Source organism: Wolffia australiana, chromosome 1, assembly GCF_029677425.1.
Source record: "Wolffia australiana isolate 7733 chromosome 1, ASM2967742v1".
Classification (NCBI taxonomy): domain Eukaryota; kingdom Viridiplantae; phylum Streptophyta; class Magnoliopsida; order Alismatales; family Araceae; genus Wolffia; species Wolffia australiana.
The window spans coordinates 13,305,879-13,333,793 of NC_135835.1; the positions used below are offsets into that span (position 1 = coordinate 13,305,879).

Sequence of the window (27,915 nt, forward strand, 5' to 3'; positions counted from 1 at the left end):
ATGAATTGGATTGCGATATGTGGTGGAGATAGATTAATTTTTTAAAAAACTACATTTTGTGAAGACATTCCAAAAAACTATTTTAAATTCCAAAACTATATTAAAACTTAAAAATATTTTATGTATGAATGTGATGTAAAAAATCAGAAAATGTGAAAAATCTTGACACAAAAAGTACCACTGTAAACATATTGTAAGTCATTTACACCCTGAGAACTTGCATATATGATATTTATACTGAAAATAAAAATATAAATTTTATGGGGGACAAATAACAAAAATATGAAGTGATGAGAAGGATGATAGGTATGGATAGATAACTGTAATAATGTCTATAAATGTTTTATCCATGGAATAAGGATGGATGTAGTTATGGACGTATTTTCATTGAAATAGTCATAAATATATATTAAAATTAAAAAAAATAATTGTTGACAATGAATTTGTGATTTTACTGTATGTTAAAATATATTTTTTAAATAATTTCATTAAAGACATTTTCAGATTTATTGTGCCCTAATAATGATAGTTTGATTTATCCAGTTTTATTGTATATTTATGGGATTTTGTGACTTTACATTCACAAAGAAGATAATTTTATAAATACAAATATATACTCTGGATTTATCTAAATTTTTTGGTGTAAAATGGGATGGATTTGATTAAATTGGATTTTTTGGGCAATGATTTTTGTGGTCCAACCATTGGCTACACCTAATAAATAAAACACATACTCAATAATAATATTTTTTAAAAAATGGAATGCTGTTTTTTTCCCAGAAGATGAGCAGTAACATTGGCTGCCAACATTTCTTTAAGGCGGCTGCACATGTGGCATCACAGGATTTAAAGGAGCAAAAAAGGGACATTTAATAAGTCAAATTCATTTCTAATTTTTAGTTTTCTCATGTACACAACATACTCTGATTGGGCGGGTTGTATAAGGGCCAGAAATCATTGCAGGCATTGGGAACTTTTTCTGGAGATTGAACAAATGTATCACAATTCAATTCAATCAAACTGAATTGATCTGCTAGGCTAATCCCGTATATAACTTGGATAAGATTGACAGATGATCAGATCGATCATTCAACTTCTTATAATGGGCGACCAATAATGTGCCACATTGGATGGTGTCTAGCATAGTTCCATTGGCATTATTTGACACAAATAAAGCATCTTAGGCGAGATCAGACGTCTTCCTACCGGAGACACTTACTTTCCTGGGCCGTGCGTTCCACGAAACCGAGTTTGTAAAAATAGGCCCACAGCCCATCCGCCCCAAAATCGCCTAGCCGTATACTGTCTGCTGTCAAAGCTGTAGTCCAGCTAGGCAGCATCAAAGCAGCTCTATCTCCCCCTCTTCTCTCGCTCTCTAATGGCGTGAACTCTCTCTGCATCGTCGAGATCGATGAAATTCGGCGCTGGATCAGGCAGATTAGCGCCGTTCAAGCCAAGGTATCCGTTTCTCAGTTCCAAGTTCATCTCTTGTAGAGTTTTCGGTCGATTTGCCCCATGATTGAACCTTCCCAGCTTTGCGTCGCGTTTTGCTCTAGGATTCCATGCCGAAACCCTAGATCGCGGAATCCGACGTTTCTTGGCTCATTCTTGTTTGTGTTTTTCAGATTAGGTCCCGTGAAATGTCGATCTGTTAGCTGAACTCTGTCTGGATCGACCAGTTCGGATCTCGCCGGGGCCATGGCTTCTTATCCCGTTCTCCTCGTCGCGTTCCTCGTCTCCCTGCTCGCCGTTCAGGCCACGGCCTTGACCTCGCCCTTCACCCCCAGCGACTACATCCTCCTTGACTGCGGCGGCTCCGGCCAGGCGACCGACATGGACGGCCGCGTCTGGACCGGAGACGTCGGCTCGAAGTTCGCCCCTTCGCCGGAGAAGACCCTCGTCTCCTCCGCCGCGTTCCAAGGCTCCGTCCTCCAAGTCCCCTTCGTCACCGCCCGCGTCTTCACCTCCCCCTTCACCTACATCTTCCCCGTCTCCCCCGGCCGCAAGTTCGTCCGCCTCTACTTCAACCCCGCCAACTATTCCTCCCACTCCGCCGCCGACTCCCGCTTCTCCCTCACCGTCTCCCCCGGCGGAGTCACCCTGCTGAGCAACTTCAGCGCTTCTCAGACCGTCCAAGCTCTCAATTTCGACTCCCTCGTGCTTGAATACTCTGTCAGCGTGAGGACCAGCTCCCTGAACCTGACCCTGGCCCCTTCCCCGGGAGTCCCCGGCGCCTACGCCTTCATCAACGGGATCGAAGTCCTCTCCTCGCCGGACCTCTTCGGCGCCGCCGTGCTCGTGGGCCGGCCGACGCCCTTCTCCGTCGACCAGAGCGCGGCCCTGCAGACCATGTTCCGGCTCAACGTCGGCGGCAACAACATCGACCCGGTCCAGGACTTGCAGCTGCATCGGACCTGGCGAGATGACTCGCCGTTCATCTTCGGGGCGGCGCTCGGCGTGTCCTACACCAAGGACCCCAACGTCACCATCGGCTACGGGGTCGTGCAGAGCTACTCGGCGCCGGCAGAGGTCTACGGGACAGCTCGCTCCATGGGGGCCAATTCGAGCATCAACCTCAACTTCAACCTCTCCTGGGTCTTCCCCGTTGACCCGGGATTCCTCTACCTCGTCAGGCTGCACCTCTGCGAGATCCAGTACCCCATGACGAAGATCAATCAGAGGGTGTTCTCTGTGTATCTCAACAATCAAACGGCGATGGCGGGGCTGGACGTGATCGCGCTCGCCGGAGGCATCGGCACCGCCGTGTACCAGGACTTTGTGGTGGTCGTGGGCGACGAGATGGAGCAGCCGGATCTCTGGGTGCAGCTCCACCCCGACGTGGCCTCCAAGCCCGAGTACTACGACGCCATTCTCAACGGGCTGGAGATCTTCAAGCTCAGCTCCGCCCAAGGCAACCTCGCCGGGCCTAACCCAGTACCCGTGCTGCAGCCCGGTGCGGATATCAGTTCTGCTGGAGCTGCAAGTGGGAAGAAGAAGAGCAGAGTCCCGGTCCTCGCCGGGGCGGTGTGCGGCGCTGCCGCCGCTGGGTTGCTCCTCGCTCTGGTGGTGCTGGCTTTGCGCGGGCGGAGGATGAAGGGCGTGAAAAGAAAGGAGACTGGCGGCAGCGACGGGCCATCTGGATGGTTGCCGCTGTCCCTCTATGGCAATTCCAGCTCTGGCTCGTCGGCGAAGACCACGACGAGGAGCTACGCGTCGTCACTGCCCAGCAACCTGTGCCGCCACTTCTCCCTGGCTGAGATTGAGGCCGCCACAAACGGGTTCGACGAGGGCCTCATCCTCGGCGTCGGCGGCTTCGGCAAGGTCTACAAAGGAGGGATCGATGGCGGCGCCACAGAGGTGGCCATCAAGCGGGCCAATCCGACGTCGGAGCAGGGCGCACACGAGTTTCAGACTGAGATCGAGCTGCTCTCCAAGCTCCGCCACCGCCATCTGGTCTCCCTCATTGGCTACTGCGACGAGCGTGGGGAGATGATCCTGGTGTACGACTACATGGCCCGGGGCACGCTGAGGGAGCACCTGTACAAGACCCAGAACCCGCCTTTGTCGTGGAAGAAGCGGCTGGAGATTTGCATCGGTGCGGCCCGCGGGCTGCACTACCTCCACACCGGCGCTAAGCACACCATCATCCACCGAGACGTGAAGACCACCAACATCCTGTTGGACGACAAGTGGGTGGCCAAAGTCTCCGACTTTGGGCTGTCCAAGACCGGCCCGGCCCTGGACCGAACCCATGTTAGCACGGTGGTGAAGGGCAGCTTCGGCTACCTGGACCCAGAGTACTTCCGGCGGCAGCAGTTGACGGAGAAGTCGGATGTTTACTCGTTCGGGGTGGTGCTGTTTGAGGTCTTGTGCGCGCGGCCGGCGCTGAACCCACAGCTGGCCAAGGAGGAGGTGAGCCTGGCAGACTGGGCACGGCACTGCCAGAGCAAGGGTGTGCTGGAACACATTGTCGACCCCTCGTTGCGGGGGAAGATTGCGCCACAGTGCTTCAAGAAGTTTGCGGAGACGGCAGACAAGTGCGTGTCCGACAACAGCGTGGATCGCCCCTCCATGGGCGACGTGCTGTGGAACTTGGAGTATGCTCTGCAACTCCAGGAGAGCGCCGAGGAAGGCGGGAGCCTTGTCAGCGGAGTCGGCGTCTGCGGTGGTGCCGACCCGTCCACCGACTCGGGCAGCACTGGCGCTGCCTCAGGCTCGACTTTCAGCATGGGCGGCCACAGCATTGCCACCGACTCCTCCGAAGGGCTCACCCCCAGCGCCGTCTTCTCCCAGATCATGGACCCCAAGGGTCGGTGAGGAGGCATCCTCCTTCCCCCCTTTGGTCACAACGCTGAAGAATTCAACCGTTGGGACTTCCCCTTCCTGCTGAACAATGCGCTGAAGAGTTTAACCGTTGGGAGCTTCCCGCCTTCTCGCAACCACCCCTGTTGTAATAATGAAAGAGAATTCCTTCTTGTGCTTTTGGTGATGCGTATTTGTTTAACGCCCTTAATTAGAAGAAAATATCTAGCCAAGTCGCCATGAGAATAATCCTTCAAATTATCAGGTATTCTTCTTCAAATTCCACGCAAGGATTCTTGTCCAGATCTCAGAGAAACACTATCCCAAAAGCAATAATGTTTTCCGACTTGATTGACACCTGTCGAACCCTGTGTTTTCAAACCAATAACATCAACCCGGAAATTTCGTTTGTAGCAATGAGAATCCCGTCCTGTCCAAGTGGAACAAGTCAAAGAATTACAACCGATTAGAAAAGAGCGATTCAATCTTCTCTTGACGCCCACGCGAAAAAGACCGAAGGAAGTTTCTCTCGAAGAACAGAGATTAAGAAGTAAACACAGAATCCGTCCGTAAACGTGGTCGAATTTTAAATTCAATTACCCTTACAAATCGTCAACACCACCGACCTTCTAAAGTTGTGCGCTCGTTCAACCGTCCTCTTCCAAGAAGGCACACACTATACATATCTCGTCGACAATTTAAAGAAGTGGAAAGTCCGTAAATGGGCCCATCCTCGGGCCCATTTCGTTGACTGCGCGGGAAACAAAAGAGGCCGTCCGATCGCGCCGAAGCAGATCGGACGGTCACGCAGCCCCCCGCGTGGCTCCGTACGGGAGCACGTTCCGGCCCACCGAAGAGGGCCGGGCCAGATGGACCTTTAGAGTGTCGACCTCGGCTCTATCTCTCTCTCTGCGTGGTCTGTTGCTGTGGCCGACTACTGCGAACAGTGGTGCGTGCTGCTACGTTGGAAGCGCGGTCAACGCGGAGAGTCGGGGAAGAAGCGAGACCGGGTTTTACAGAGGGGGGGACTCGAGAGAGAAGTCGGCGGTGTCGAACTCGTCCTCTTCCCAGCAGTAGCGCCGGGGGAGTTGAAGGTCGGCCAGGAGGCACGGCGAGCACTCCGCCGCCAGCCCCACCGCGCCGAGGTCGCTGAACTCGACACAGTCGAACGGAGACGCGAACCGGAGAACGGAGATGGGCGAGGAGTAGGACGGGGCGGCGCCGCCGTCGGGGACGGGCGGCGCCGCCGGGAAGTTGGTCACCGCGTTGGCGCCCTGTAGCCGGAGGGCGGCGTCGTCGTAGACCGAGGCGGCCTCCTCCGCCGTGTCGAAGGTCCCGAGCCAGAGCCGCTTCCGCCGGACCGGGTCTCGGATCTCCGCCGCCCACCGCCCCCACGGCCGCCGCCGCACCCCTCGGAAGCTCCTCCGCCGTTGCATAGCGCCGACCCGCGGCCCCGCCGGCGGTCTCCGGGGGCGCTTGCCGTTGACCGGCGCCACGCCGATCTCCGTCACGTATCTCTTCGCCACCCGCCGGCGCCGCCGGCCGGGGGACTCGTCGTCGTCCGACGACGAGTCCGTCGCGTCCTCGTCCGTGAAGAACACCCGGATGACCCGCCGCCTGAACGGTGGAGCTTGCTGAGAGTACACCAGCTCCGGGGCCATGGCGGAGGGGTTTGAGCAAACAGGAGGGAGCGAGAAGTCCTTATAACATGTCCTTTCCCCCCTCCGCGAGTATTCAATGACAGAACTGCCCCTCGTACAAGGACTGACTGAACGAAGGGGGGCAACGGGCACCTGACTGTGATCGTACTCGGGGGGCTGAACCGTCATTTGTTGCCCTCGCTGGGGATATACGGGGCCGTGACCCGTCGCTGTCGGCGGTGCCGCCAGAGCCTTGGCGATCGGGCGGGGGTGGGGATTGACTAGACTGCCCCTCGTCCCCCGGAGCAGAATGAATGAATGAATGAATGAATGAATGAATACCCGGTTGATTAATCGCCGCGACTTTGGAGAAGGGTCCGGAGGAGTCTAATAAAGTCGAGCCCGCGCTCCCGCGTGACGGCGAGCATGCCGCCAGGCCCGCCGCCGCACCGCGCGGCGGCAGAGCGAGACGTGGAGCTCCCGGCGGCTCCCACGCCGCGACCCTCGCCCGCGTGACCGTGGTTCATTTGACTTCATTGATGAGCCCTTTGCTTGCGCCCCAAGAACAGACCGCACGGTCAACCCCGTTCTTCTCGAATCGGAGAATCAAAAGAAAGTCGAGTTTACGGAAATGGGAATTTATGAGGGGGAGAAGGGTCAAGGGGGAGGCGGGTTGGCGGTCTTGGAACGGGCGAGGTCTTCGATGAGGCGGACGACCTCGGCCATCTTGGGGCGCTGGTCCGGCACGCGGGCCACGCAGGCCATGGCGATCTGCAGCATCTGCACCATCTCCTCCTCGATGTGGTCGTGGCGCATGAGCTCGACGTCGAACACCTCGGCGGTCCACTCCTCCCGCACCACCGACTGCACCCACCGGGCCAGGTCCGCCGTCTCCTCGCTCGCCGGCGACTTCCCCGTCAGCATCTCCAGCAGCACCACGCCGAAGCTGTACACGTCCGACTTCTGCGTGAACTTCCTCGTCTCCGTCGCCTCCGGCGCGCGGTACCCGGCGAGGCCGCGCGCGGCGGAGAAGCTCATCAGCGGCGCCAGCCCCAGGTCCGCCACGCAGGCCTCCAGCTCGTCCGAGAGCAGCACGTTCGAGGCCTTCACGTTGCCGTGGAACAGCTTCCCCCCGCCCTGCGCGTGGATGTGCTCGATCCCGCGCGCAGCTCCCAGCGCGATCCGCACCCTCGAATCCCAATCCAACGGACTCCGGCTCTCCCCCGAGCTCCGGTTCCCTGCACCGCCGAGCATTCCTCCTCAGAAGGAAAGAAACAAGGAAAAAAAGAAGCCGCTCCGTGGTGGACTCACCGTGCAGAAGAGAAGAGAAGCTCCCGGCGGGGAAGTAGTCGTAGACGAGGAGCTTCTCGTCCTTGGAGTAGTAGTAGGAGCGGAGAGGGGCGACGTTGGGGTGCGCCTCCAGCCGTCCGATGAGCTCCATCTGCTGCTCGAACTCCTTCTTCCCCGCGATCATCTCCTTGAGCCTCTTCACCACGACCATCATCCCCTCCTCCAGCACGGCCTTGTACGCCGTTCCGTAGCTGCCTTTGCCGAGGACCTCGGCCGAGGCTCGGAGAAGATCCTCCAAGTCGAAGTGGTACGCGCTGCTGTCGAAGAACACCAGCTTGTTCTTCTCCGCGTCCTGCGCGCCGCTGCTGAGCTCTTCCTTGCCGGGTTTCTCGCTCGCCTTCCCTTTCGCCGCTTCGCCGGAGATCGGGTCCGATTTCTTCCTCTTCAGAAGGCACAGAACGATGCCCGCCGCGAGCAGGAGGAGCGCCGCTAGCCCGCCGGCGGCGATGGCGATGATGACCCCGGTGCCGAGCTTCTTCTTCTTCTTCTTCTCCTCGACTTCCTGCAATGGCGGATGGCGAAGGGGCGTGGCCGCCTGCGAAGGCGCAGGAGAAGGAAGGGTGGCTGTGCACTCCGCCAAAGGGGCACCGCACAAGAAGGGGTTCCCGGCGAATGAAGCGTTGGAGAATCTCTGAAGAGAGAAGGGGACGGAGCCGGTGAGATTGTTGTTGCCCAGATTCAAGCGCCCGAGATTGGGGAGACGGAGGTCGGGGATGGGGCCGGAGAGCGAGTTGTTCGCGAGGCTCAGAGCGGTCAGATTGGCGAGATTCTTCAATGAAGCGGGGATCTGACCGGTGAAGGAATTGAAGGAGAGATCAAGCACGACGAGTTCGGGTGGGAATTGGGCGGCGAGATCGCCGGAGAAGTTGTTGTCTTGAAGGTAGAGGAAGCGGAGAGAAGGAAGAGATAGGATATCAGAGGGGAGCTTGCCGGAGAGGAGGTTGGAGCGGAGGCTGAGGATTTGAAGGGCGTCTAGCTTGCCGAGGGTGTTGTCTGGAATGGACCCGACGAGGCCAACGCCGGGGAGACGCACGGCGACGACGCGGCTGCCGTCGGCGGAGCAGGAGACTCCTGCCCAGGACGAGCAGATGGCGGAGTTTGCGTTCCAGTTGACTCTGCTCTGTATGTGCGGCACCGCAGCAGTGAAGGACAGCAATGCCTGTTGATCCGAGTTGAGATCGGCAATGGTGGAAGTGAAGAGGCACAGGAAGAACAAGATGCAGAAACCCGGAGAGAATTTGAGCTTTGAAGAGGCAGAATCCATGGCGCAGGCTGATCAGAAGTTTGTTTGCAGAGGGAAAAAAGGGGGAGTCCCTCCTAAGCCCTGCGTGAACGAAGAATCATGATCAGAATGAGCAGAATTCGACTGCAGGAAACTCGTCCTCGCCGAGAGAAAGAAATCAAAGGAAACAGACTCGAAGAAAAACCAAAATCAAAGAGAACAAACAACTTCATCTCAACGCAACCCAGAATTAGAAATTAGCAGGCCGGTTCCTCGCTACAAGACAGCGCAGAATGCAGCATTCACCAGGGCGAGAATGAGCGAAAGAAGAGTGAAATCGGCTTACTGAAAACGAGCGCGCAGCCCTAATCAAAATCAGCTGCCTCCTTGCCAGGGGCAGATCTCGCTTCCCCGACGCTCTGAAACTGGAGACACGGACTAAAAAACATCACAGCAACAGAGACCCACGATTCCAATCAGAGATTTCGGCTCTGGGGAACTTCTAAGATCTGTTCTTGGGGTCATTTACCCCGAGCACCAACCCAGATTCCCCCAAATCGGGGATCATCAAAGCGACTCCGAACCCGATCAAGAACTCCAATCTCTTCCTCCTCCAGAGCAAGCTCGATCTCCAGTTCTTCGCTGGCAGCACCGCGGAGAAAGAAGGTCGCCGAGTGAGAGAGGCTACAGCGCCATTGGACCGGCACACACTCCAACATGCCTGGAGAAGCCATATCAACGGCGTGCCCCTTTCTCTCTCTTAATAAATGACAATAATATCCTCAATCATAACAGTTTCTCCATCGCTCTACTGGCTTTAGTCGGCGGCCCAGCTGTCTCCCACCCTGTCTGCGCGAGTTGACTTAGAGATTAGGGCAGAAGGAAGGCTCGATCCTGAATATTATAGCTAAAACGAAGAGCTCAGTTCGTTCAAGAAGCTCGCTACTTGTGGTTTAGAACTGATGGGTGGATCGACGATGGTGGGTATTGAATGAATGACTGGTCGTCTTGGCAAATGGGTCTGCGAGAGAACAGTCCTTGCTCTCTGCGGAGCTCGGCGACATTAACTCCTCCCCACATGCTCTGGTGCCTGGTTGGTGACGACTTTTAGATCTTTCGGCGGAGGAATTCTTGGAAGACGCCATCTCCTTTTCTCTTTTTCTTCTTTCTTTCTTTCTTTCTTTCTTTCCTTCTTGGAGTAACGATTTAGTTATCTAACAAGTAACTATCACAGGTCAATCTACCAATCTACTGTTTCTATCATCCATCTTTGTACCCGTTTGTCTGTCTCTGTCTGCCTGTTTGACTGGTATATTGTCTCTCTGTCTGTGTTCCTTGTCAATCTGCCTGTTTATCCATCTCTATGCATCTCTCAGTATCTGTCTCTGTCTAATGAATGAGGATCAGTGAGGAGTTGTTCTGACGGAATTTGAGAGGAGGAAAAAATCATGAAATCAGGAGGAATGATTCTTGATTGGGGAAATAGATGAAATATGGCACGAGATCTGATGATTACCAACTTGACAAACCAATGACAACAACGTGTTGCCAGATCAGATTAGATCTGGTCATTAGGTCAAACACAACAGTCATGTTTATTCTATATTAGAATTTCCAAATGTTTCTTTCATATATTTTATGCTAAAAATTGTATTTATTTTTATTTACACAATGGGATTTGTTTGCCACATGTATTAGATGCATGGTTTTTATTATTCCAATAAATATTTATCAAAAAACCTTTTGTAAACTCTAAACTATTATGACTGGGTAATAAACATACTTCATTATGATAGTCTTAAAATAAAGATCACTGTTGTTGTCCTGGACAACCATCTTATTATGGAGATGAGACAAAATCTAATGCGTGAGATATGCTTAACTATATTAGATATCCACGGTAACCTTGTGTGTTGTCACAAGGCCTGCATATGAATACATACGTGTTATGCAATTACGATAATTATTAGGTATTTTTGTGTTTTGACGAGGATGTCAAATTTTCATAGAGAAACTTTTGATCAGATCATGTTAAGAGTGTCAAGTGTCTTGAGATGCGTTCTTATCGGTTATTGCATGGCTTGTTGTATTTGCACAATGATTTTGATACAAGTCAATTGGATTTCTGTACAGATTAGGAGATTACTAGTATTTATAGCTGTGTATATAGGGTTAATAGCACGAAATGTCCCAAACTTTTTCAAAAATCTGAGATATATCCCAAACTGTTTTTTTGGCACGATATATCCCATACTCTCTAAGTAGACCCCGACATATCCCAGTTATGACGTGGAATCCATCGTGGCTGCCAGGTGGATTTCTGGCCAGATTTTGACCTGGGCGGAATCCACCTGGCAATCACTATGGATTCCACATCAGAACCGGGATTAACCCTTTTCTCTCTCTATCCTTGATCAAACCTAGTTGACAGAGAGAGAGAGCGAGAGAGAGAGGCATTCTAGGGAGAGAAAGCGAGAGAGCGAGAGAGCGAGAGAGAGAGGCGTTCTAGAGGGAGAGACGTTCTAGAGAGAGAGAGGCATTCAATGTTGATATTTGTTTTTCGATGAGAGAGAGAGAGAGGTGTTCAAAAAAAAAAATATCGACATTGAACGTCGCTCTCTCTCTATTTCTCTCTCTCTAGAACGCCTCTCTCTCTCTCTCTCGCTCTCTCCCTCTAGAATGCCTCTCTCTCTCGCTCTCTCTCTCTAGAATGCCTCTCTCTCTCTCTCTCAACTAGGTTTGATCGAGGATAGAGAGAGAAAAGGGTTAATCCCGGTTCTGACGTGGAATCCATAGTGATTGCCAGGTGGATTCCGCCCAGGTCAAAATCTGGCCGGAAATCCACTTGGCAGCCACGATGGATTCCACGTCATAACCGGGATATGTCGGGGTCTACTTAGAGAGTATGGCATATACCGTGCCAAAAAAATAGTTTGGGATATATCTCAGATTTTTGAAAACGTTTGGGACATTTCGTGCTATTAAGCCTTGTATATATGAAGGGTATTTAATTTGGTGAAAAATTAATGGGATCTGCTAATAAAATAAATATTTCCTTAGTTTTATTTAGGATGTCCTACAAGGTAAAATGCAATCAATTAATCCATTTCATGGCACACTAGATCCTAACAATTTGGTGTGACAAGCCTTTACTTAAATGCTAAAAAAACCTGTATATTTTATTCGGGCTTGAGCAAACATCCAGATAATCACACATTCCACATGTGACATAACAAGCTAATCATACATTCCACATGACATACAAGCTAATCACACATTCCACATGTCATTCAGAATTCTTTAATACAAATCATATTCATGTGTGATGTTTATGATTAAGTCCAAGGAATTTATAGCGATTACTTACCATATATGAAATATGATGATATCATACTACAGTTATTACTTATATTGATATGTGTATTCTAAACATTCATCTTCATAGGATATTCTATTAGAACACCAAAATATCTAGGTATAATATCATTGTCTAATCCTTCTGAAGTGATGATAAATAGTTGAAATTTATTAGTGGAGAAACTTAGGAGAGAGTGGATTATCTTTGGGGAAGAGTTCATTAAACAAAAATTTAATAAAACCTTGATTTTTTTATACCTAATTTCAACCATGTTTGTTCAAGTCAAAATTAAAAAACTGGTCCTTGAGAGTTATGTTTTTTATAATGACATAAAAATCATAATCATAGGATTCGAAACATTCTTAACATGTATGCAGAAATGAGTCCCAATGATGCTTAAGTGGTCAAAGTGGGATAATTCAACTTCAATGTGATAAAATAAAGGCTCAAAGAAGGCAATGTAATGAGAATAAAAAATAACAAAAAAAGATTTTTGTGATAACTTTATAATTCATTAGAATTAAATAGAATGACCATGCACTATCATTAGTCTTAAATAGAATGTGTCTCACAAATGAAGGATTTTACATACGAGGAAAAACTGACAACATGCTGCATGAAAGATTCATTGATTGCCCCCCATCTTCTCCCTTCTCCTTGAGCATCCTCACCTCCCTATGCAACTAAAATGATAAAAATATGGCTTATAAGTCTTATGGCTAAATCACCTAAATTTCTATTCACTAGACATGAAAAGCATTCAAAGGGATAGTGAAGGCTATATATGATTGATAAGCCAAAAATAGGGGTAGAAATTACGAGTTTTTAGCCCTTGTCGTTGTGAATTTTGGCTTAAGCAATAAAATTTATAAAACTCTACTTAAGGTGTATAGTGATAAGTACGAATGTTGTTCAAGGGAAGCTAGTAATGAATTCGATTTGATGATCGTATTGGTCGTTTCACCCTAATTAAAGTGAATTTGATCTTCAATGAGGATCAAGTCACCCTAATTAGAGGAGAAGTTTATAAAAAGGGGGGGTAGAAGAGATGAGATGAATAGAAGAAATATGGAACTCTAAATTGGCTTCTTTGATCCTAATAAAAGGATCCAAGAGGTCAATTAGAGAGGTTAAAAGGGAAGTTTTGATGTGAGATTGGCTGGTTTTTTTAAGTTTGATGATTCAGAAATAAAATGTGGTAATTTGAATTCCTAAAAATTAAATCTAATCTTTTAGAGTTTTTTCTTATGAATGCAGTTGAATGCCTAGTTAAATCCCTCAATTTCTCCTCTCAATCCTAATCAGGGCTTGTACATGCCGCTCAAGCCAAGCGATTTAGAAGTTCAGATCAGAATCGAGAAGAAGGAACAAACAACTTAACTAATTTCATTCAAAATGCATCAAAATTCAAATACAATGAAGGGAAAAAGTACCAAACAAGTTGATCCAGGCTGGGGCTCCTCTCTGTCTTGCTGCTGTGATAGAGCACCATCAAGAATGACCCCTCCCTCTCGAAATTCGACTTTTATACCTAGGTAAAATGGAATAAATTACCATTTTACCTCTAATTAGTAATTAATTTATAGCTATCGATACAGACTTGATCTCAATGATCCAACTGTACAGATAGAAAGAGGGGATCAATACGCTAAAATCCATAAAAAATCATCTCAATCGGACTTATGGATCAAAAGTTATGAGTAAATGAATTTAAACCAATGTGAGCCATTGGATTAATCATTCATTTATTTATTAATTTTTTTCTTAACCGCAAGCTGAGGTGTCGCCCTCTCATTGGTGGCGCCGATTCAACTTCTTCAGGCGTGTGCTCTCTCCTTGCGCCACATACCCCTTGGCGAAAATAAGAAAACAAAAGAAATATTCAAAAGGCGGGATTTTTGTACATTTTGATACGCACCTTTGCGTGCGTCTGCACGCGGAAGCTTCCATTGAAAACGTGCCACGTCACCGCCCGTGCGTGCGCTTAGCATCGTCGCCGCAGCGTAATCTTACCGACATTGACCTCTACCACTGACCGCTGTCAGATTTTCATCCTGCGGTTGCGATGAGGCCACGTCGTCGACCCCAGAAATCGATCTGAAATTTACGCTTAAATCCTTTGCGAAATAAGTATTTGCCATCTGACGCCGCCCAAAAAATATTTATAGATATACCCCTTTGCGCATTCTCTCTCCTCCGCTTTTCTTCTAAAATATTAAAACAATAAATAAGTAATTGCAATAAAACCTTGGAGAATTTTAAATTAGATCTTTACGCCTGTAGTGGCGACCGAGAGCTGTTTTCAGGGTCTTTTTGCAACGAAAGTTTGCAAAACGGCCCTTCAATGTTCAAAAATTATAAAAATACTTTTTCTTTTCTTATAAATATACCTTGTTTCCTTGAAATAAATACATTTCCTCTTCAAATAAATCTCAGAAAAATCCTTAAAATTCGTGAAAAATTCTAGAAAATTCACTGATTCATCCCCATGCTGATAAATGTCAAAATTAAATATTAAATTTTCCATTTTCATTCAAAAATAGTTATTTCAAGCTTCAATAATTCCTTTAAAATTCATAAAATTAACAGAAAATTAGGGGAAAATTAGAAATCACTTGAAAACACTATTTTCATGTAAATATATGATAACAACCCCATTTTAAGCTCTTTAAATGCATAAAATTGTGCTAATAACATGAAATAAAGACAGAAATTAGGGTGTTATCAATGATGATGTATGTGACCCTACGTCCACCTTTGATCTGGGAGGTTACCCTTACATCATTACTTTTACTAAAAAATTATCTCCTTTTACTGAACGAAGTATGAAGTCCAAGTTTATAAGTTAAAAGACTTTAATGATGCATTAGATAAATAAATAGGTAATAGTATTAAAGCTCTTGGATATGATGAAAGATACTAAAGAACATAATTCACATAATTCATGAAGGATAGCAACATATTCTATATCAGTTGAACCCTCCTTGTTAGGATTTGGATGTATTTTGGTCCTTATCAGATACTTATTGATATCCCATAATAGCATTAGATATCAGACCTCATTATTTAGCATGCGATATCTAATGGTGTTATGTGGACAAATATTGCCATATGATGGTGCTGAATGCTTATAATGGATATCACTGAGATTTATCATACATCTGATCCGCATAGAAATATCAGTATACTAAGTTAAACAATAAGTATAATTATAGAATAATAGAATTACACATTATCATATGTATCTTAAATCACCTTAGGTACATATCTGATACATGATTATGTCAAAGCTTAATCAATGGTATGACTGGGAAAGTCAGACAATGGCGGCAGGTAAAGCACTATAAAGGGTAAGCACCATAGACATAACAACTGAAACCATTTGGTGATTAAGGAGTGCGCAGGGGAGCATTTGTTGAATGTAAAAACCGATATAGGTTGAGGGGAGTTTGGGGAGGGGCATGGGGATATAAGTAAATCCCTTAGAGAGCAGCATGCATCTCATAAGGGACACCAATAGTGATGTCTGAAATTTTTATTATTTGGTATTTTTGCTGTTTTTTGTTAATTTCTATATTTAACGTGATTAAATTCTTCCACCTTGTTGGAATTATATAAATACATTATTATTATTATTTTAATTCTTTATTGAAGTGATTTTTAAAGTTAAATACATGAGATATTTCATATGGGTACTTTCAATGGGTAATGTTTTCATGATCTACTATTTTAAAACTAATTTATTTTAAATTTTAGATTGGCCAATGGTTGGATGGGGAGGGATGAGGTGGGATGATGGGGGGTGATGGGGATACTAGGTGATGTAAGGGTGGTTAGTGATAAAAAAATATAGGTGGTCTGAAATCAAATTTCTCATTCAAAATGTTGGGCATTATTCATTGATATATATTCATATAATACACAAGTGATTCGTATAATGAAGTTCATGAATACATGATACATCCATGTGAATTATGATAAGATAATAATACATATATTGATAGTATTGAAACATTTGGTTTAAACATTCTAATTTTATCGACATTATCGGAGGTCAATTGAGTAGTGTAATATAGAATAAAAAATAGATCTGAAAATCAAAAACATATGTTGAACAAAAAAATCACCTTACGATGAATAAAAAGTGTGATTTCTTGGTTCCTCGAATGAGCATATTCAAGACATTCAGATATTTAGATGTATCCATGGGATCTTCTGATCTCAGGATCTCATATTTTCTTACTTTAAATTATTTTACTCAAAAATCCAAATACTTCTCCATCTAGTATTACCAGAAGTAACAATCAAGAAGAGGAAGAGAAGAAACGGGGGCACTGAAAATGACTCTCATATGTATCAAATGTGGTTGCCCCCCCAATATTTGTACTCTTTTCAAAATTTTCATAAAATTCCTTGTGAAAATTCTGTAGAAATCTTTGTCTCGCAAAAAAAAATCATAAAATACTCTTAGTTTAGAGTATATCTACCAATTCCTGCAAATGATCTAATATCATGTATTGGCCTACCTTATTTAAAGACTATATCAACACGTTGATCAATTAATTCAGGATTGATTTAACCCTGATTGGTTAAGCTGGTGGCATGTGAGGTGCCAAGCTACATCTTGTGCCTTCAATGATACAAAATAGTAGGGCAACTATTTTCATCCATGTGAGACTCTCATATGACTTCGGGTAGGTTTAATAATTAAACCCTAATCAGTCACTCTAGTTATATCGGTGCGTGAATAAATCATTGGAAAACACATTGGGTATTTCCACTAGCCAGACCAGGGATTTAATTATGTCTCCTTCCTTGAGTCTATCTCCTCTAATTTCGAGGACAAACGATCCCATCTTGATTACACAATCATCTTCATGGACTTTTTATTACATCTGATATAGAACTGTTTGGGATCTTATGAATAGAGAATCATAGGTTTTACCCAAAACACAACTGTACATCCACAATGTGTTTTGGTGTCTAAAGTCTAAGGGTCATTTACACAACCATGACAAGAGTAATCATGATTGATGTGAATTATACGATTGGCTTGGAGGCCACATATAATTCTAACGATAAGGTGTTTTTATGTGGTTTGGTGTGGTATGGGCTAGGGTGAGGTGTGGGTTTAGTGGGATGAGGTGAGTAACCCAAATGACCCTAGCAGAAACTACAATGATTCTTATAGTCTCCTTGACCGTTCCAATAACTTCAGAGACCCCATCTGCAACTTTGACCCCATTCGTAACATGCCAATTATTTATTAATACAGTCAAATTTAAATTTTTTTAATTAAAATGAAAATACATGCATGTTGTCAGGATGGGTGTTATAGAATTTGTGTATGCAGTATAGACAGAGAGAGATAAATAAGGAAATATAAAGTGAGAGAAATATAAAGATTTTGTGTCAAAATAGGGAGTAAGGTTGGAGATGGGGAATCATCATAACTCTTCTTAAATATAGAACTCAGATGTTTATACATGTTAGGCAGAATCCCATAATCCTATCCTAGGGATATCCAACCCATAATGTGTGAGGGGGTGAGGCCCCTAAAGCAAAAATCTACTTGGTAATAGGATAGTTTACATGAATATCAAGAAGATAAAATATTGACTTATATCTGACTTCTTGGACCCCTCAAAGCCTTACATCTCCTCTGAATAAGCCCCCAAGTCTTCTTTGGTTTCCCCTAAAGCCTTCTCCTAGCTGTCTTCCTAAGGATTTGATAAGATCTGTCCTCTTATTAAATCCAAACCCAGTCATAATGTATCAACTAGTCGATGAAAACATGCTTCATCAAAATGAAAAATTGTTTTGCATAAATAATTTTATCATAAATTTCAGTTCGACTCAATCTCCCAAAGGAATTTCATAAAAAAATTAGTAAGTCTGTTGGTATCAGATTAATAATCATGAAATATGCAGATCCAATATTTCAAAGTACCTATCCTTTACTGTATCTACTCAACCCTTTTACCTAAACTAATCAGTCTGTAACTATGGATTTTGCGGGACCCAAATTTTTTGTAAACGACATAATCAAAAAGAAATTTCAAAATCTTCGGAGTTCTATAACTCTCAAATGTTGTCTCGCTGATTGTTTTTCAATGAAAATATTACTTCACCTGTAACTCCAGAGAACATGTACCAATTATTTCAACAAATGATTTTTTTTAATTTCAATTTAATTATAATATTTTGATTTTATTCTCATCTCCGTCCACCCGCAGAAATATCTACGTGACAAATTTTTCATTAAAATGCTTAAATTAGTCACCCTCCCTATGCATCTTACTGAACCCCCTGGGAAAATAATTAAGACTGATATTTGATTTGCTAATCATTAATGGTGGTATAAATTTTTCATAAATTTGTTAAAATTACACGAAACCATCAATGATAAGCACATGAAAGAAAAAGTGATATGATGCTTCTTGCGATAAACTCAAAATAGGTTTTTAATTTAAATTATTGTTGGCCTTTGGGTATAATAAATAAAATTTATAAATACCTGTACTACATGAAATCTATCTGGCTAGTGATGAGTGATGATTGTCTCTGCAGATAACAATGATAAAAGAAGAGACAAGATAGGGGGACGAGAGGAACGGGGGATAATAGGGTAATAAATAATATTTGTAGATGAAGACAATAGATATTGATTTGAGGTAGATAATGGAAAAGAGAGATGAATGATAAAGTGAAAATAAGGTATGGGATGAGGCAGATAGAGAGATATGGGTAGGTGTAAATGTATATTTGGATGTGAATGGGATAATATTTTTGTTACGAGGGGATGACAAGGCAAAGTGACGATGAGGGATTATGAGGCGATGATAAAAGTTGAGTGTGATTTATCATAAAGATAAGACGTGATGATGATACAGATATAAGCTAATACTAATGACAAGTATGGAGCAATTTAAGGTCCTTACATTTCCCCAGGACCACAACAATTTGAAGCTGATGTAAGCATCTGAACTTCTCAGTTTCTCCTTTTCCATCACCCAGGACATCAAAATCAAGATTGACAGATCTCTACAACTCGTTCTGTTTCAGAATCCCCACAGATACAGGAGTCAAGTTTAAATACACTTTCAGTGATCCACACATCAATTTATAGATTGAAGGGCATGGATAAAAAGAGTGGTGAAAGATGAATCTGTTCTCAAAATTATGCTCAATAGACATTGTCGATAATGCGATATGAACCTTTGAACTTTTAGCATTCTTGGTTGTTCATTTGATTAAATATTCTCTCTCCCTCTCTCACTCTCTCTCTTCTTCAGTTCCACTCACACTTCATATTTATACATTGATGATTATTTTAACCTTAAAATTATGAATATTTTATATTTTAATCATTGGTTGACATTTCAGTGTCATTCACGATCCATAACTTAAGTGACGACACATACCCCTACAAAAAATGAGATAAGAAAATGTAATATTTAATAAATAATATATCTATGACATGGTGTCACACGGTCAAATCTCGAGCTAGGTCTCTTGCTCGAATCTGGCATTTTCCGGCCTCAATGTTCAGGGCAAAACACTGAGCAGCCTTGATCTCTTGCAGCAGAAGCCTTTGCAAATGCTTAAGATCGCATAGAAGGGGTTAGAGGAGATGGTGGGGACGCAGCCCCGTTAGGGAATAGGGTCGTTGCATTAATATCATTAAAGAGTACATCATCGTTGGGATCCTTACATGGGGGAAGACAAGGGGTGATACAAGGAACGAGACGAGGCGCCTTGCGCCTGGGTGGTGTCGCCACACCACCTCGAGGCTGCCGCTCCCCGCGCGCGCGCTCGCTCTGCCGCTACACAAGTGCCCCTGGCTGGGCACCGTGCGCCCGCGGGCGTGGCGATCACACACGCCACCCCTGCCTTGAGGATCACACACGCCACTGGCACCCGTGTCCACACCTTCGCGCGCAGATGCGTGACGCTGCCGCATTTGACGCCCCGAGTTGGGCGATGTGCGCCCAGCACAACCCACTAGAGCATTACGCGCCCTCTGTGCCGTCTCGGCGTTCTCAGTGCGCCACATGCCTTAGTCTCCTGGTGCGCCACATGCAATGTGCGCGCTGGCCGCATGACCGCTGCGCGGCACCCCACACAACTCCGCACGCTGCACCCACGGCAGGCCGCCCGGCTTGCGCGTCCCACACCCATGCACAACGCTTTCCCCTCCCGTGCAGCGCTTGGCGCTCGCGCGTAGCGTTGGCACCCGCGCGTGGTGCTTGGCTCTGGCGCGCGGCGCTTGGCGCGCGCGCGCACACGCCGGTCAGCTCGCGCGCCCAACATGCGCGGACCGTACCTGATCAGTCCTGCCTTGGGCGTGGACATGCACGTGCACCGTCTGTAGTGTATCACTGCGTACAGGGGCAATGGCCTGAAAGATCAGGTATTTGGGCATCACTACCCATAATGACTCAGTCCTTTAATGTCGTGAGCCAAAAATGCGAACACGCCCTCCCAATAAGCACGCAGGCCTTTAGGCAGGGAATGCCGCCTAGTTAGGGGCCTAACACATGGCAACACATCTTTGTGTGTCATGTTCACATCTTTTCTATGTTTACCAAATGATGTATGGCCACATGCCACCATTGGAGTAAAAAAAGTAAGTAACTAGTGATTGAAATAATTAGATGTGTGGCATCGGAGCATTGTTTGCAACATCTCATCTACGGGTTTTTCCTTCTCAGTGAATTAGATGACGCCATATATGGATGCCATTTTCAAGCATCGAATGACAAATAAAATATTATTTTTTCTTGTTCTATGCAATCACATTTATTCCTATTTGATTTTTTCTTTTTTGTTGGTCACCCTTGCCCCTGAAATTTAAAACTAAATGATCTCTGTTAACCATTGACTTTTACAGCATCATGATTTTGGGATGCCATAATGACGTCTTATTTCTATGATTACATGCAGTAATTATTACCAAAAATGTGATCAGTCACCATTTGATCGAATAGAATGGTGACACGTGGCAACTGGGGAAATAAAAGCGAAAAAATCTTAAAAATTTTCATTAAATAACTATAAGACAAACATATAATAAATAGATTCCAACATATTAAAATAATATCTCCCTGAATATGATTTTGGAAAATCCTTAAAAATACCAATAAATGCACAAAAATCAGAATATCACACTAAAAATACAATTATGTATTTTAGGCATGATAACACACACATATAGTTAGTATGGTGAAGAGAAAAATCATGATACCAACCAAATAATTAGCATTTTATCACCATCCAAATTAATATTGTGACCACTATGGCCATGTGATGGCTCATAGAGGTAAAGGAATGGCTGGTTGTCAAGAATCAGGGGGTCAATAGTTAAAGAGGTCACCAGACATGGTAAAATCATAAACATACATTTATAATACTTATTTCATGTTGGTAATCTACGGAAGGGAAATGTAGTTTTTAATAATACATTGGTTCCTTGCTCTCATTTAAATGGCTGATTGTTTAGGGACCTTCTTTAATTATTTATGCATTAAACATTAAAATCCTGACTTTTACATTATTTAATTAATTATTTTTAATGAAAAATATATTATTACTTATTTCATTAGTTTCATTATTTAAGGTCTCATTCTCAGATTTAGACATAATTTCAGTCCTTTGTTATCCTTCTCTCTGATGCAGAACGACGTTGCTGACGTCGTCCCGAGGGGTACCGAGGTGATGCTCGGGTACCGAGTGATGGTGCGGACGTCGTCGAAGACGTCGTCCATCGGTGCGGACCTATGGAGAATGAGACTATGTGTTGGGATGAAAACCCTAGGTGACGGTACGTGCAGGCCCTGACTCATGGGGTTCGCCAGACTCTGTGCTCCGGGACGGGCGACCGACGCCAGTGACGGTGACCTCCTGACCCTCGTCAGAATGATGAAACGGAGCCGAACAGACTGAGTCTGTTGGTGAGTTCAAGTAACTGACAGGCTCGGCCCGTACCTAGGATAGACACTCAGCCCGTACTAGCAATCTCTCGTGTCTGTTTATACTCTCACCTACTCTATCCCAAGCGCGGTGGAGTGCAATCAAAAGGGCATATGACAAAAGATAATTAACGGGTGGGCTAGAGGAGCGAGGTACCTTCTCGGCAACATCGTTCCGGAGTCATACGCCTGGCGCGGGCAGGTTAGATGGAGTCGGCAGCGCGGGTGGAGATGACAGCTGCACGAGCAGCGGTGACGACGGCGACGACGACGGTGGCGCTAGCAGCGGCGCAGTCAGGCGGCGCGACAACGGCACGGGCGGTGGCGTAGGTGGCGGCACGGGCATCAGCGCGGTGAGGCATCGCGAGCAGTGGTGCGGGTGGAGGTGCGGCGAGGCGTCACGGGCGGCAGCACGGTGAAGTGGCACAGCCGGCGACACTGTGAGGCAGCGTGGCAGCGTCGCGGCAATGGCACGGGCGGTGTAGGCGGCAGCGCAGCGAGGGGTCGCGGGCGGCGCACGGTGAAGCAGCGCGGGTGGCGCACGGCGAAGCGGCGCAGCTCGCGGCGGTGCGTGACAGTGCGGGGCGGCTCGCGGCAGTGCAGGTGTCGCGGAGCGGCTCGTGGCGGCGCGTGGCAGCGCGGGGCGCCGCTAGGCGGCGCCTGCCCTGGCGAACTCCCCTCTCCCTCTTCTTTCCTCTTTCATGAACGTGGAGAGGTGGGTCCCCTTTCAAAATGAAAATCTGACTTTGAAATTTTGACCGAGGGATTAGGGGTCCCACTCCATCCCTTATATGTTGATGGTAATGGGCCCCTTGAAAGAGGTCCTACATGGGGGCCCATTAGAAATAAGAGCTCCCTTAAAAACCCAAAAAAAATGAAAGGGAAGAACACAACCAAAAATAGAAATGGGGGGGGGGGGCTGATAGGAGGGGCCATGCGGGTTGATATGGCCCAAAATACGTTAAATCTGACAAGCGTGGGCGTGTCTACGCCTTCGCCTTTGTGTGTCAATCTGGCGGGCTCAAGCAGGCGGCTGTCGCCGGCGACGGCATGGGCTTCGAAGTTGTTCTTGATGGAGGGGAATCTTCAGCTCCATCACTCTCTCTTAATGAAAATCATACTAAAAAGAGAAATATTCATGATTTTTTGTGAAAAGTTTCAACACCACGGTTTTTGAAAATAATAACCCAAAACCACATAATTTGTAATTGTGTTTTTTACATGAAGGTTTAAGAAGCTTGATCAAAGTGCTCCACAAATCTAGGAATTATGAGGAGTGTTGAGTGCACCTCTAGAGTGTGCAATGGGGTGCACATAATATGTGATGTATCGGTTGGATGTAGCATGGGGAGATAGAAAATGGAACTTCAATCCTTTGAGTTTCTTTATCATCTTGGATTGTAGGGCATCAAAATAATGATGTCATGTTGTATCAAGAAAGATATGACTTCCAAGATGGTCAAACGGTAAGAATTTTATGATAGTAGATGGGGCAAAAACTACTCTTCTAAGAATCAACAAGCTGGACCGAGACCTACTCATATGCAGTAAGTACCCCCTTGAATTCCTCAATGGATTTTTTAGACTCATTAAGTGGATTGAATCATGGGTGAAAAGGGACTACTAGATAATGTTGCAACCCTTTTTCAAATAGTATCGTTGGATGATTGATAAGCCAAAAAGAGGGGTGAATTATGCAATTTTATAATCCCTTATCATTTTGGATTTTAGCATATACAATAAAATTTATAGAACCTTAACTTAAGATGCATAATGATAAGTATAGGTATCGTCTAAGGGAAGCTGGTAAATTATCAATTATTGATCTACTTGGATAATTTGACCCTAATTATAATTAAGTTAATCGCCAACAAAGATCAAATCACCCTAATTAGATGAAGATTTTAGAAAGGAGGGTAGAAGAGATGGGAAGAATAGAATAATTAGGGATCTCTAAATTGACTTTTTTGATCCAATAAAAAGGATGAAAGGAGTCAAATAGAGAGATTAAGAAGAAAATTTTATTTTGGTTATTTTGGGGGAATCGGGTATCCAAATTAACTAACTACGATCTCATAAACACAATCTAATATATCCTAGAAATTAAACTTTGTCTTATAATTTTTTCTTAGTGTGCAAATGGAATAGCTAGATCCATTTCACAATCTCTCTTCTCAATCATAGTAAGGGCTTGTTCATGGTGCTCAAGCAAAGCAATTTAGAGTTTCAGAAAAACATCAAGAAGAACAATCACAAATTTCACTTACACATAATCCAAGTTACACTAAAATTCAAATACAATGCAGTAAAAAGAACCAATTACAGTTGATTTAGGCTCGTTCTCTCTATCTTGCTGCTGTGAAAGAGACCCTTCCAGAATGACCTCCGCAACTCAATTTTCTGATTTTAAGGGCATATTTGCAACCAAAATTTCAGAAAAGTCCCGCCGCCTTTAGAAATTAATTTAAATTAATATTTTATTTATAATTATATCCTTTTTCTATTTAAAAAACTTATTTCTTCTTCGAGTAAATTCCCAAAAAATTCAATAAACTTCCAGAAAAATCTAGAAAATTCAGTAATTCATCCCCACATTAATTAACATTAAATTTAATTTTTATACCTGCTATTTCCATTTAAATAGAGTTATTCCAAGCATAAATAAATTTGATAAAATTCATAAATTAACATAAAATTAGGGTAAAAATCAGAATTCACTTGGAATATTTATTAGTATGTCAATATATGATAATAATCCTATTTTAAACACTTTAAGGAGATAAAATTGTGTTAATTACTTTAATTAAATACCAAATTTAGGGTGGTATCAATGATACCGTGAGTGATCGACTGAGGAACAAGTCCACCAAGATAAGAAGGCTCGTGGAGATAGTAATTAAGAGAGAAACCAAAACATCTCAACACAGTGTCATAGATTGCTTGTGATTGTGTGGAATCATTAAAATTTCCATTCATAGAGAGAGAAAAATGATTCTCTCTGATACACTCATCAACAAGGGTGATGCACAAGTTAGTCAAACTAAAGTATCTCAACATCTTGGTGAAGAACATCCAATCGACTTTATAAAATGCCTTCTCATTTGATATTGAAGTTTAATCTAGGAGTGTGATAATCTATTGATTATCCTAGTTTCCCAAACACATAAGTGAAGAGTATATCAAGTTGGTTTGTGATTATTTTAGACATAGCTTTGAATCATAAATTAAAAAGATTGATGAGTCAAAAATCTCAAAAATAAACAAGGTATATCAGTTTGGGAATAAGTGTGAGGAAAGTATATTTTTCCAACTTATGAAAAAGACTTTACGTATGAATATTTCCTTGATAGACTATAATAATTCGGTACCAATGATATCCCAAAATCCTATAAAAAATTCTGCTGAGAACCCATCAGGCGCTAGGCCTTATTCCTACCAAGCAAGAGCACCACAAACTTGATCTTTGCTTGTGTAGGAATGATTTTGAGTGTGGTATTTTTCGGATCTTTCACAAGGTGAGATAGAGGATAATAGATCATGAATCTTCACCGCTAGTTACAAGGTAAAAAGGCTAAGGAAATCATCAATGCCAACTGATAACACCCTAATTTCGGTCTTTATTTCATGTTATTAGCATGATTTATGCATTTAAAAGGCTTAAATTTGGGTTTTTATCATATATTTACACAAAAATAATGCTTCCAAGTAATTTCTGATTTTTCCCTAATTTTCTGTTAATTATATGAATTTTTAAGGATTTATTGAAGCTCGAAATAATTATTTTTGGATGAAAATGGCACATTCAAAAGTTTATTTCGACATTTATCAACATGGGAATTAATCAGGGAATTTTCTAGAATTTTCTAGAATTTTTTACGAATTTTTAGGAATTTTCTGGGATTTATTTCAAGAAGAAATGCATTTATTCTATGAAAAAGGGCATATTTATAAGAGAAAAAATGTATTTATGCAATTTCTAGACTTTTGGGCCTTTGTTGCAAAGACCGCCACAGCAGGCGTAAAGATCCTATTTAAAATCATTCAGGGTTTTATTGCAATTTTTAATATATATTTTTAATGTTTTAGGAGAAATCGGAGGAGAGAGACAATTACTTTCGTCAAAAGCAATTCCTTTTAAGGACTTTTCTGCAAAAGGAGGATTCAAAATCGCCAGCCAATGAGAGAGCGACACGTCATTGCGTGTTTAAACGAAACTAATAAATAAATCAATTTTAAATCCAATGGATTAAATTGGTTTAAAATTGATTTATTAATAACTTTTGATCCTGAAGTCCGATTGAGATGATTTTTATGGATTTGTTCGTCTTGATCCCCTCTTTCTATCTGTACGGTTAGATCATTCAGATCTAGCCTACATTGATAGATAAATATTAAGTACTAAACGGGGGTAAAATGGTGATTTTACCCTATAACCTAAGTATAAAAGCTAAATTTCGAGAGGAGCTCATGCTGGATGGTGCTCTATCACAGCTGCAAGAAAGGGAGGAGCTCTAGCTTGGATCAAGTGATCAGGTACTGTTTTTCCTTGATTGTATTTGGACGTTTATGCATTTTTAATGAATTAGGTTAAGTTGTGTGTTTCTTCATCTCTATTCTGATCTGAACTTCTAAATCGCTTGGCATGTACAAGCCCTGATTAGGATTGAGAGAAATTGAGGATTTACCTTGGCATTCAATTGCATTCCAAAACAAAACTCTAAAAATTTAGTTTTAATTCTTAGGAGATTAAGATTTCCCTTTTTATTTCTGATTTAGCAAATCCTCAAACCAGCAAAACTTAAATCAAAAATTTCTTCCAACCTCTCTAATTGAATTCTTTGATCCTTCCAATTGGATCAATTAATTCAATCTAGAGCCCACATTTCTTCGTTTCATCTCATCTCTTCTACCCCCCTCTCTAAATTCTCACCTAATTAGGGTGACTTGATCCTCATTGAAGATCAAATTCACTCTAATTAGGATCTAAACAAAATAAAATCAAATTGAAATTCCTACTTGCCTCCCTTGGACGACACTCATACTTATCACTATACATATTAAGTAGAGTTTTATAAATTTTATTGCATAAGCCAAAAATTCACAACGACAAGGGCTAAAAATTTTGCGTAATTTTCACCCCTATTTTTGGCTTATCACCAACCTCTGCCAATTGATCATGATCCAAATTATACGTCTCTAATTGGGACCTATAATTAGCTCTAGATCCTTGTTTGAGCGTGGTGTGAAAGAAAAAAGTATTTCTACCACTCTCGAAGACACAACATGTGATTTATCGAGACAATCTATCTCTTTTTTAATCAGGTGTCCTAAACTTAGTGATCAACTATAGCAAGCTCGATCTTCAAGGCCTCTACCTATGTATGCACATTTTGAAGTACATCATTTAAGGCTTCTGGTTTATACAAAAATATTTATAATTTTCCTTACGAGTGTACAGCAAGTAAGGGTCGAGTCCACATGGAGCAAGTATTGATTTAGTGAATTTTATCATTAATTTCCTATTTTTATGTATTTTTATATTTATTTGAAGAATTAAATCTATTTTAATAAAAAATAATGAAACTTAATTAAAAAATAATTATTTGAAATTCATCAAATATTAATCCAATTAACGAAATGTTTATTAAATTTACAAAAAATGGAATTTTATTGAAATATATAGTGAAAGTATTAAGTAATTTTAATTAAAATATGTTAGCCTGAGTTTAGGTAGCACTAGTTAATGTTTGACGGTGATGGTGTGAGTGGTGGGGTGGATGAATCAAATATCACCACAGACTGCGATGGAGATGGTGGTGGATACCCATCATCGAGCAGTGGAGTAGTATGAGAGATGATGATTTTATCGCCGATGCTGATGATGGAGATTGAGGCAGATACGCACCCATGAGTGACGAAGTTAGAGGTGGCATGTGTGATAGCCAAAACAAAGGATATCTGTAATGATAACTTAGAAAAAGGATGAAGACGTGAGTTAAAAAAATAAATATTACACTAACCTTGTTGTCATGTACCCAATAGGCTGAGTGGTTTTTTGTCGTTAATTATCTA

General features: G+C 43.6%; 3 protein-coding genes across 3 annotated transcripts; 1 reads left to right on the forward strand and 2 right to left on the reverse strand.

Moving 5' to 3' along the window:
- Positions 1-1,297: 1,297 nt before the first annotated feature.
- FER (Malectin/receptor-like protein kinase family protein) lies at positions 1,298-4,524 on the forward strand. Its single transcript, XM_078580629.1, has 2 exons — positions 1,298-1,458; positions 1,626-4,524. Exon 2 carries the CDS (start codon positions 1,699-1,701, stop codon positions 4,315-4,317), a length of 2,619 nt encoding a protein of 872 aa, XP_078436755.1. The 5' UTR covers positions 1,298-1,458; positions 1,626-1,698; the 3' UTR covers positions 4,318-4,524.
- Positions 4,525-4,853: 329 nt separating this feature from the next.
- On the reverse strand, positions 4,854-6,246 carry LOC144707529 (pathogenesis-related genes transcriptional activator PTI6-like). Its single transcript, XM_078580675.1, has one exon. The coding sequence runs from the start codon at positions 6,129-6,131 to the stop codon at positions 5,316-5,318; it is 816 nt and encodes a 271-aa protein (XP_078436801.1). The 5' UTR covers positions 6,132-6,246; the 3' UTR covers positions 4,854-5,315.
- A 269-nt stretch (positions 6,247-6,515) lies between these two features.
- LOC144707502 (putative inactive receptor kinase At5g58300) lies at positions 6,516-9,319 on the reverse strand. Its single transcript, XM_078580642.1, has 3 exons — positions 8,861-9,319; positions 7,254-8,616; positions 6,516-7,180 (listed from the first exon to the last, which is right to left on the reverse strand). The coding sequence occupies exons 2-3, from the start codon at positions 8,554-8,556 to the stop codon at positions 6,600-6,602; spliced, it is 1,884 nt and encodes a 627-aa protein (XP_078436768.1). The 5' UTR covers positions 8,557-8,616; positions 8,861-9,319; the 3' UTR covers positions 6,516-6,599.
- Between the last annotated feature and the right edge of the window lie 18,596 nt (positions 9,320-27,915).

Coding starts and splice junctions, on each gene's coding strand:
- FER (XM_078580629.1), top strand. CDS start 1,699: ATGGCTTCTTATCCCGTTCTCCTCGTCGCGTTCCTCGTCTCCCTGCTC.
- LOC144707529 (XM_078580675.1), bottom strand. CDS start 6,131: ATGACGGTTCAGCCCCCCGAGTACGATCACAGTCAGGTGCCCGTTGCC.
- LOC144707502 (XM_078580642.1), bottom strand. CDS start 8,556: ATGGATTCTGCCTCTTCAAAGCTCAAATTCTCTCCGGGTTTCTGCATC. Junction 7,181..7,253: donor CTTCTCTTCTCTTCTGCACG/GTGAGTCCACCA, acceptor TCGGCGGTGCAG/GGAACCGGAGCTCGGGGGAG.